Source organism: Drosophila grimshawi, unplaced genomic scaffold (assembly GCF_018153295.1).
Source record: "Drosophila grimshawi isolate 15287-2541.00 unplaced genomic scaffold, ASM1815329v1 contig_1369, whole genome shotgun sequence".
Taxonomy (NCBI): Eukaryota; Metazoa; Arthropoda; class Insecta; order Diptera; family Drosophilidae; genus Drosophila; species Drosophila grimshawi.
This window is the reverse complement of record NW_025062891.1, coordinates 1,942,057-1,952,241: the sequence shown is the minus strand read 5'-3', so window position 1 is coordinate 1,952,241 and position 10,185 is coordinate 1,942,057. Positions and strand designations below refer to the sequence as shown.

The 10,185-nt window shown below is 42.7% G+C and overlaps 4 protein-coding genes across 4 annotated transcripts; 3 read left to right on the top strand and 1 right to left on the bottom strand.

Moving 5' to 3' along the window:
- The first annotated feature begins 249 nt into the window (after positions 1–249).
- LOC6561237 (probable protein phosphatase CG10417) lies at positions 250–3,764 on the top strand. Its single transcript, XM_001987070.3, has 5 exons — positions 250–353; positions 616–870; positions 940–2,178; positions 2,237–2,764; positions 2,829–3,764. The coding sequence occupies exons 2-5, from the start codon at positions 760–762 to the stop codon at positions 3,270–3,272; spliced, it is 2,322 nt and encodes a 773-aa protein (XP_001987106.2). The 5' UTR covers positions 250–353; positions 616–759; the 3' UTR covers positions 3,273–3,764.
- A 369-nt stretch (positions 3,765–4,133) lies between these two features.
- Positions 4,134–6,216, top strand: LOC6570927 (BTB/POZ domain-containing adapter for CUL3-mediated RhoA degradation protein 3). Its single transcript, XM_001997100.3, has 2 exons — positions 4,134–4,736; positions 5,138–6,216. The coding sequence occupies exons 1-2, from the start codon at positions 4,568–4,570 to the stop codon at positions 5,860–5,862; spliced, it is 894 nt and encodes a 297-aa protein (XP_001997136.1). The 5' UTR covers positions 4,134–4,567; the 3' UTR covers positions 5,863–6,216.
- Positions 6,217–6,429: 213 nt separating this feature from the next.
- Positions 6,430–6,990, top strand: LOC6561199 (intraflagellar transport protein 20 homolog). Its single transcript, XM_001987068.3, has one exon. The coding sequence runs from the start codon at positions 6,495–6,497 to the stop codon at positions 6,885–6,887; it is 393 nt and encodes a 130-aa protein (XP_001987104.1). The 5' UTR covers positions 6,430–6,494; the 3' UTR covers positions 6,888–6,990.
- Positions 6,991–7,264: 274 nt separating this feature from the next.
- LOC6561198 (INO80 complex subunit B) lies at positions 7,265–8,375 on the bottom strand. Its single transcript, XM_001987067.3, has 2 exons — positions 8,304–8,375; positions 7,265–8,246 (listed from the first exon to the last, which is right to left on the bottom strand). Exons 1-2 carry the CDS (start codon positions 8,317–8,319, stop codon positions 7,321–7,323), a joined length of 942 nt encoding a protein of 313 aa, XP_001987103.1. The 5' UTR covers positions 8,320–8,375; the 3' UTR covers positions 7,265–7,320.
- Between the last annotated feature and the right edge of the window lie 1,810 nt (positions 8,376–10,185).

Sequence of the window (10,185 nt, the reverse complement as noted above, 5' to 3'; positions counted from 1 at the left end):
AAAAATTTAGAAAAATATGAGCATGCTAGTTTTATCATAAATCTCGAATATTAATGTAAATCAACAATAATGCTCGACAAGTCCCGTTAGAGTTTGGGCAAAGATAGATTTCTGAATTTCTCGAAATTGGTTTTAATGCGCGTTCGTGCTGAACGACCAGTGGAAACACATCAAACCACATTTTGGTGCTGCCAGACTTTCTGAGAATTTTATACCTAAATAACGCACGGCATCTTTTCATCACACTGTCGGTGTGTGCAGTGCAAAAATAATTTTTTTTTTACGGACAAATGAAATTCTGCAAAAGCATCATTTGAACAACCAGTCAATTGCAGAAGTATAGTTAAAGTCGGGTAAGTAAAATAAGCCATAGCTATTGCAATTTAAAAAAATTAAATTAATCGAGACATTGCCGAAATCGAGTGTTGTTGTAAAGCGGCATAAGAGATACACACGACAAAAAAAGAAGAAAAAATGAATATATAAAGAGACGCCAACGAAAAGAGAACGAATGAAATGCATTTCAGCTAATCGTCGATAAAAAAATTAAATAACAAGAATATAACAACGATTGTTGACTGAATAGCGACATTTTTGTGTGTGTAATTCCAACAGAATAAACAAAAAGAACAATTCTGACTGCGGCTTCACATTTTTGCCGGGTGGCGCGAAAAAAAAGTGTTTTTACGCGCGTGCGTTGGCTAAAAAAACAACATCGATTTTTCCGCAACGAGGATTCTATAGGAGGAGACTATAGCAATGGGTGCCTACCTATCGCATCCAAAGACGGAAAAGGCCTCCACAGACGAGCGCAGCGAGCTGCTCATTGTGGGAGCCAGTTCCATGCAAGGCTGGCGCAACAGTCAAGAGGTAATTTTCCCTTTGGTCTTTGTTTTTTTTTTTGTGTGTGTTAATTTGGTTGTGTCTTGTGTCTTTAAGGATGCACACAATTCTATATTGAATTTTGATACGAACACATCGTTCTTTGCCGTCTACGATGGCCACGGCGGTGCCGAGGTGGCCCAATACTGTGCCGACAAACTACCCGAGTTCCTCATGAGTTTGGACGCATACAAAAGTGGTAAATTAGAAAAGGCGCTTAAGGATGCCTTTTTGGGCTTTGATAAGACACTGCTCGAGCCGACAGTTGTGAACACATTGAAGATTTTGGCCGGGGAACACAATATTGTCGATGAGGATGCCGAGGGCTTTGAGGAGGAGGACGATGACGAAGATCTCGCCGAACTGCATGAAGAGAGCAATTTGCCATTAAACGAAGTGCTGGAGAAGTACAAGGGACTGCCCCAAACACACGATCTATCGCTACTCAGTGCAGATTCCGCTGCCGCAGCTGCTGCTGCTGGTGGTGCTGGTGGTGGTCTGCTGCAGCGTGGTCGTCGTGCTGCTGCCGTTGCTGCTGAGGCAGTCAATAAAGCGGTCATGGATCCAACAGCCAAGCCGACCGGTTCATCTACCTCAGCAGCCGCCGCAGCTGCATTCCATGAGATCGATGGACCCGGTCCCAGTGGCTCTCGTCCTGTGAAACGCGCCCTCGAGGATGAGTCGGCAGTGAGTAGTAGCTGCAGCAGCAGCAGCTCAAGCGCCAATTGCTCCAACACACATGCTACTAAAGTGGACGAAGAAGTAGTTGCTAGCAACAACAACAATGTCGTCGCTACTACTGCTCCTGCTCCTGGTGCTGCTTCTGCTCCTGCTGCCGCTGCAGCTGCTCCTGCTACAACTGAGCAGAATGGTAGTGTGACCTCCTCGGAGGCCAAAGCCGTCGTTACGACTGGCGCAGAGAGTGGTGCCAGCACAACGGAGGATTCAACTGTTTCCGGCTCCAGCGATGTGGCCGTCGATAAAAAGTCCAATGGGGCCATTGTGGAAAACAAATCGACAGTCGCCAGCAAAGCAGAGCCAGCTGACATTTCATCCACCAGCAAGGAGGCGGAGAAGGTGTTGAAAAAGGCAACGAGTGCCAACCAGGACGAGGACTCCACCGACGATGATGCCGACTACGATGAGAATGCTGTGGTGAAAGCCCAAGAAACTGCTGCCGCTGATAGTTCCTCCGAAGAGGACATGGAGGTGGAGAAAGATGGTGAAGGTGACGACGATGATGACGACGACGACGACGATGATGATGATGATGATGATGACGACGACGACGATGAAGTAAGTTAAAGATTTACATAATTAAACTGCTCAAATTATATATAAACGAATTTTGCAGGATGATAATGCCAGCGAGGATGCTGATGAGGATCAGCTGGCAAACGATCATTTCTGCGCCAACATGATTGAGGAGCCTGGCAAGGATAGTGGGTGCACAGCGGTTGTCTGTCTGCTGCACGGCCGTGACTTATATGTGGCCAATGCCGGAGATTCGCGCTGTGTCATTTCGCGCAATGGCAAAGCGATCGAGATGAGTCTGGATCACAAGCCCGAGGATGATGAGGAGTCGACACGCATTGTGAAGGCTGGCGGCCGAGTCACACTCGACGGTCGCGTCAATGGAGGCCTCAATTTGTCGCGCGCCCTGGGCGATCATGCCTACAAGACGAACTTGGAGTTGCCGGCCGAAGCACAGATGATCTCCGCCCTGCCGGACATCAAGAAACTGATCATTACACCGGACGACGAGTTCATGGTGCTCGCCTGCGATGGCATCTGGAATTATATGTCCAGCGAGGAAGTTGTCGCCTTTGTGCGTGTGCGTCTGACTGACGAGGGCAAGAAGTTGTCGGTCATTTGTGAAGAGGTGAGTTGCATGGAAACAATTAAATCAATCAATACTTATTTATATATTTGTATGTTTGTCTTAGCTATTTGATAACTGCTTGGCGCCAAATACGATGGGCGATGGCACTGGATGCGACAACATGACCGCTGTCATTGTAAAATTCGAGAGAAAACTACAGGAACTGCCAGCCACACTGAATCCAGCTGAGACGGCCGATGCGCTCCTCCAAGCAGCATCCCAAAAGCAACAACAACATGCCAACGATACTGCGAATGCGGAGCAGAACGCTCTCAAGCGTTGCGCCTCGCCAGATGCCGGTGCTGATGATGATGATGGCGCCAATCGTGCCGAGAACACCAGTAAATCGAAACGCTTGAAGATCGAAAGCGAATCGTTGGAGTCGGCGGAGGGGGGCAGTGCCAAGAAATCCGCCGATGCTATCAGCAGCTGCACACAATCACCAGCCGTTGATCAAAAGAAGATTGAAGATAGGAAGGAATCCGCAGTAGTCGTATCATCCACATAAATTATATATATTATTATTGAACCCGTAAGAATGAATGGAAAGTGCATCTGCATTTTGATCTTTATACTATTCTGATCCTTATTTCAACTTCAACTTCAACTTGAGCTCTTAGAGCTGAAAACACAAAAGAGAAAACATTGAAACAAATTTCCAAATTAATTTAGTAATATATGTGGACACAGAATCAGAACTCCAATTTGTTGTACGCATCTAAGTTTTAGATATTCATGCAAAAAATATGTCGGTTTTTTTTTTAGATCTGTTCTATTTTTTAACACTAAAATGAAAATCATTTAATACTTTGCAGCAACTCAAATCATTCAACTTCGAACACCATACATATATTCATAATGCATACATACGTACAAATATATAAACTCTTGATTAGATCTTATTTTTCGCATGCATGCAACGGAAAGATGTTTTCATCTATATTTTAAACTTAATGTATAATGTGACGAGTTAATAAATAAAAGCCAGTAAGTACGACAACTGCCTCTGCTATAAAAATTTAGAAATACGCATACCACACAGATATTTCCACAGATTTACATTAATTTTCAATAAATTGGAACATAATTCAGCTCAAAAAGTTAGAAGTGGTTATTTGAGCCACCCTAATGCGCAACGGTCGAGCTATATCTCAAAAATATTTTTTTTTATAATATATTATTATCCCACTGAAAAAATCTGAAATTTTATCAGCACCAGCAACTATTTATGAGCATAATAATTAATGAAATGCATCATACTTTCAATATGCAAATAATTCGACAATGCCAATCGAAAAAATACGTCTTTCTTTTTAGTATTTTATCGACTGTTTTATCGTTTTGTTTAAATTTAGTACATTTCGTTTGCAGTCACACTCATAATTTTGGTATGTTTGCATGCATGTGTGTGTGTGTGTATGTGTGCATATTTGTAAGCGGAATACGATTGAAAGCAAATTAACATTCTGTTACAATTCCCGTTGAGAGATTAAAAGATTCGCCAAAATTGATCCGCTAACGCCGACGGCGAGCGCAAGCAACGCAAAAGAAGGCGTTTGCAGAGGCTCCAAACCAAAGGGCGTCGACGCAGCGAACGCGAATAACGGTACAGTGGCATTGCTGCCACTGCCTGCTGCCACAAATCCAACAACAGCAACCACAACAACAGCAGCAGCAACAACAGCAACAACATCGAACAGCTTTGATATCATTGATGAATTGGGTCGCTCGCTCAATGGCAAAGTGCAATTGACAGCAGCCAGCAGCAAACAGCTTGTGTTGCACGCCAAGGAGCCCGACACGATGTCCGGGGATCAGAAAGTGCTGCTCAAAGGACACGCCTCCCAGTATGTCAAACTGAATGTGGGCGGTCGCTTGTATTACACGACAATTGGCACTCTGACCAAGCACAATGACACCATGCTCAGTGCCATGTTCAGCGGTCGCATGGAGGTGCTAACCGACTCAGAAGGTATGTCATCATACCCATCATTCCCTCTCAAACTAATAGTCGTTTCATGCTAGGTATATGTTTGTTATTAGATGCTGCGCTGTTGAGTCAAATTAATATTTCTGTTAATGAAGCCCATAGAATTTATAATTCATTCAGAGTACTCTGTTTCTATCATTAAGTATTCAAATTTAAACGAGTTGTCTCAACTCGTGATTAATTAGTTGAGCATCTTAACTAACATACACTAACTATTTAATTGACCTGATTGGGTTTTTATTTTTGCATTCAAATTCCCCAGAAATATTTAAATTGAATATTAAATTTTATTTTTAATTTATTTCGTTTTTTACCTTATATTTTTTCTGAGTCGACTGACATTAAATAAATATATATATTAAATGCGCCACTCCCCTTTGCAGGTTGGATATTAATCGATCGTTGTGGCAATCATTTTGGCATCATATTAAACTTTTTGCGCGATGGAAGTGTGCCGCTGCCCGAGACGAACAAGGAGATTGCCGAGCTGCTCGCCGAGGCTAAATACTATTGCATCACGGAGCTGGCAATGTCCTGCGAGCGTGCCTTGTACACGCACCAGGAGCCAAAGCCGATTTGCCGGATACCATTGATAACATCGCAGAAGGAGGAACAACTCTTGATTAGTTCATCGTCAAAGCCGGCGGTGATTTTGGTGGTGCAGCGACAGAACAATAAATACTCCTACACAAGCACCTCGGATGATAATCTGCTGAAGAATATCGAACTGTTCGACAAGCTCTCGTTGCGTTTTAACGAACGCATACTCTTCATTAAGGATGTGATTGGACCGAGTGAGATATGTTGTTGGTCGTTCTACGGGCATGGCAAGAAAGTCGCCGAGGTCTGCTGCACATCGATTGTGTACGCCACGGATCGGAAGCACACGAAAGTGGAGTTTCCTGAGGCACGCATCTATGAGGAGACACTGCAGGTGCTGCTCTATGAGAATCGCAATGCACCTGACCAGGAGCTGCTGCAGGCAACCTCATCGGTTCGCGCCGGCGGCGTCAGTGGCGCCAGCATGCATCAGTATACCAGCGACGAGGAGGAGGAGCGCACTGGACTCGCCCGGCTGCGCTCGAACAAGCGGAATAATCCCACTTGACTTATGCCCAAGTTGGAATTACCACAGATTTGATGGCAAAATTGCGGTGCTTTCAGCCATTGCTGGTTCGCTTGATCCGGGTCCTTGGCACGAGTATCGCAACAGAAACTCTATATATATATAGTTAAAACATACCATATAAACAACTGCCGAGATTTGCTGAAAAAAAAAAAAGAAAAAAAAACAAACATGCAAAAACAATCGGACTAATTTGGATATTATTGAAACCTCGTGAGGTTAACCTGTTTGCTTTCTATCTTTAATCCCCCGATAGGCCCAAGCAAAGGGCAAAAGTATTAGGTCTTAAATATATATTTAAAGCAAGCCAATCTAGATACAAGTATAAATATATTAAATATATATCCATCTTTCTCTCTCTCTATATATATATATATATATATATGTATGTAAATGTATATGTAGGCAAGTAAATACAATTGTGAAGCGATTAAAGAGCTCAATAGGCAAAATTTCTAATGGTAGATATATTAGTTACAGTTGATCCTTCAAATATCGCATGAAATATATATATATATATCACTTACATAGTTGGATGCGTTTGCTTTTAAGGGTGGATTTTGGCAACCATAGCAACAAGCAGGAAAGCGAACAACAAAAAGGAAAACTTTAAAATGGAAGAGCTACAAAAGGCCGGACTCTATATTGATGAAATCTATAGATTGCGTGTCCAAGATCCCCGGATTGCCAATCAGACGATTGAACTGCGGCAGGAGTGCCTGGAATATTCACGCAACTTGCAGGTTTTCAAGAAATTCGGCGAGGACTTTTACAAAATCTCTTCGAACTTCGCCAAGGATGTGGAGAGTGAGAAACTGCGTGCAATCGGCACCCAGAACCAACTAAAGACAATGGCCAAGCAACGCCAGACGGAGCAGCAAGTCTACCAGAGCCAGATTCTCGAGCAGACCGTCGAACTGGAGCGCATGAAGAGTGAATATCAGTATTTGCAACGCATCGAATCGGAACAGCAGGAGATTATCAACAACTTCCTAATGAATCAATAAAATCGCTTAATTATTTATTGGAGCTGCATCCATTCTGCATAATCCTGGCTAGACAACAGTCCGATTCAATCAATAATTTTCTAATGAATCAATAAAAGCACATACGTAATTATTTGCAGTCCATCATACCTAATCTTTGCTAGACAACAGCCAGATTCTTCCTGCAATCGGAACAGTAGGAGATCAACAACAATTTTCTTATGAATCATATCGCACATCCTAACAGATTGCGTCGTCTTAGTTAGAAAAACATGTAGTCTCCTGGGGAAACATGTTTTAAAGTCGGAGGACATGGCAACCTTTGACCCGACAAAACGTCTTGTATTCGTGCAGGAATTTGGGTTTATGGAAGAGCTTTAGGATAATAATAATTATAATTATATTAATAAAATCACATACTTATTTATTCGAACTTCAGCAGACCTAATCCTGGCTAGACAACGGACAGATTCTTCTTGTAACAGGCTAGACTACATAGGGGCATATTTGTTTTGGAGCAACTGTAGATCTTGCGATTGCCACAGCCGGCAATGCCGCACAGCTGTCGCGGAGGCGGCTTAATTGCCGATTGTGCCTGCAATGGAAATGCTTGTCCAGGTGGCACCAGAATGTAGCTCCCATCGTGGGTATTCATGTAGGTGAGGGAGGGCAGGGCATGCTTCTGATTGAGCCTGTTCCGTGCTGCCGCCGAACGCTGTTTGCCTGTTTCTTGCTTCTTGAGCAGACGCTCCATGGTCTTCTGCTTGTCCTTTTCGCGCCGCTCGTCGGCTTGTTGTTTGCGCTTCTGCGACTTGAGGGCCGCCTTCTGAATCTCCTCGGCCGTTTGAGGTTTCTCCTTCTCCCTGTACCCGCTGGGCAGTGCGATTAGTTCCTCCACGAATCCCGCTAGCGCCGGCTCCGCTTCTTGCGTTCGTTCATACATCGCTCGCTGGCGCGCTGTCATTAACTTGGGATCCTTGATCTTCTTCAGCTCATCATCGACATCCTCTAGTTTGCCAGTTTCGATGGCATTCAACCAACGCTCCTCGTCGCTCGACGTGTCCGTGTTGCGACGTTTCCTCGAAGGCGCCTTCTTGCCGGCACTGCTTGGCGGAGTCGTTGACGCCAATCCTCCCTTTGTGCTGGATGCGGGTCGTGTCCTTAAACCGGTCAATTCATTTGTCTTTCCACTGTGCCCGGTTGGGGTTGCCACCTGGTCAAGTGCTGCTGCTGCTGTGTTGCCGAGTGGCTCAGTGTTGGTCTCAACCACAACCATAACTGCTTCAGCATCACAAGTCTCAGTTGTTGGCGACGGCGATGCAGCTGTGGGTGATGCAAACCTGGCAGGCTTTTGGCGTTTGCTTCGCTTTGAGCGGCGATCTTAAATGATTATTATTTATATTAAATGATTACTATCACTGAGAATAATGCATATACCTTCAGTTTTTCCCATGTTTTGTCGTAATGTTTACTAGCAGTTTGCTTCTTTTTTTGTTGTGCTATATTCGGATTCTCTGGCAACTCTGTCACACTAACGACAGCCCTGCCAATCTGCTTAGAATAAATTAATAATTTGATTTTAAACATTATTAGACAAATTCATAGAATATACAAATTACCAGAATCTCTACTTTTGCAAATAAATAATAATTGTTTTTTAAGCAAAACGAAATTTATCTGTCTTTCATTTCATTCAGCCTAATTGCGTGTGTGTGTTTATATAGCGCTCGATAGACGTTCCATTTTCGCTCAAAATTTATTCAAGTCCTTGGGTTCTTAGACTTCTTGGAACGCAGTCATAGATTTAGAAATATTGCAATAATTCTGTAAATAATTTTAAGTTATTCTGCTTTATTCACAACCCCAAAAGTAAGCTACTTGTTTTGGGAAATGGTATTTTTGTGTCCTGCCTAAAAGTATGTAATAATTCGCCAATCGATCGAAGCTCGTGAGAGGATAAATCTTTACATTTTTTTTTTTAAGTACCAGTAGTTTATAATCGAATTTAAGTACCAGTAGCAAGGATTTGTTGTATTTATTTTGTATTTTGTTTTGTAGAATTTTTAAACAATATATATTTTGACAGCAGTTTCATTTAAATGTCGCATCGCCGACAAACATTATTTTGTCTTAAATAAATTGCAGTTCTTAAACTCGAATACAATGCAAGGCAAATAATTGCCACATGTTGAGAAATCATTCTGAAGCAGCTACAACTATTTGTATAAAAATTACATCATTCTAGCCTTGTCGACAAATATTGACTACTTAATGTAGTATTTATCGCTGTATTAAAGTATTTAATTATTAGTTATTTTATTATTTATTAATTGACGATAAGGAAAAGATTGGAAATCAAATTGCTTAATGTCTAAACGATAAATAATAGACCTTAGTGCTATAGCTTAGTTGCTACTTATGAGAATTGCTTAAGTCTCATTACCATGAGCTACTGGGAGCTGTTATGGGTGGCAGATGATTACCACATCGTGGAAAGTTTGGCGGCACTGGCGGTAGATCCTTGGGCGTGCCAATTTGAAAGACCAAATTCATTCCAATCACGATGTGATATTGGAAGTGACAGTGGAACAACCAGAACCCGGGATTGTCGGCACGAAATCGCAGGACAGTATATCCATTATTTGGCACAGCCACCGTGTCCTTCAGGGCCGGCTTCACATAATGCCGCTCCAGCATACCGCGCTGATCGAGATCTAGAGCGTGCTTCAGATTCATTCGCTTGACACTCGTGTCCGGGGAGCGACCCATTCCTATAACGTAGAACGACGTGCCATGCAAATGGAACGGATGACTGATGTTCACCTGCTGCACTTCATCAACAAGGACGACCTCAACGACCGCATTTAGTGGTATATCGATCTTGTGGACACATTGACAATTCTCGCCACAATTCGCTGGTCGATTATCACCATTGCAGTAATACTCCTCAGGGATTTCATCGTACTGGGAGAGCATTGGAGATGGCGGGGCTATGTAGGAAACCTCATCGATCAGGGAAATCAGGTGATCCGCATCCGAGGCGACTATATAGAATAAAAGGATTAGTGCTATGACGGCTTGGGATCATTTGATGTGACACTGGCCTTAGTAAAGTTTTTCACATCGGTAATTTATTATAAACATACAAAATTTACTCACTTAAGCTAATAACATGCGCACAATGCAAACATCAACGTAATTATAAGCATTATCATTAACATTAAGATACATATAAACATAAGCCTACACATAAAAATAAACATATTAATATACCTATGCCCAATGTCAGGCGATATCACCACTCCATTCAATTCAATTC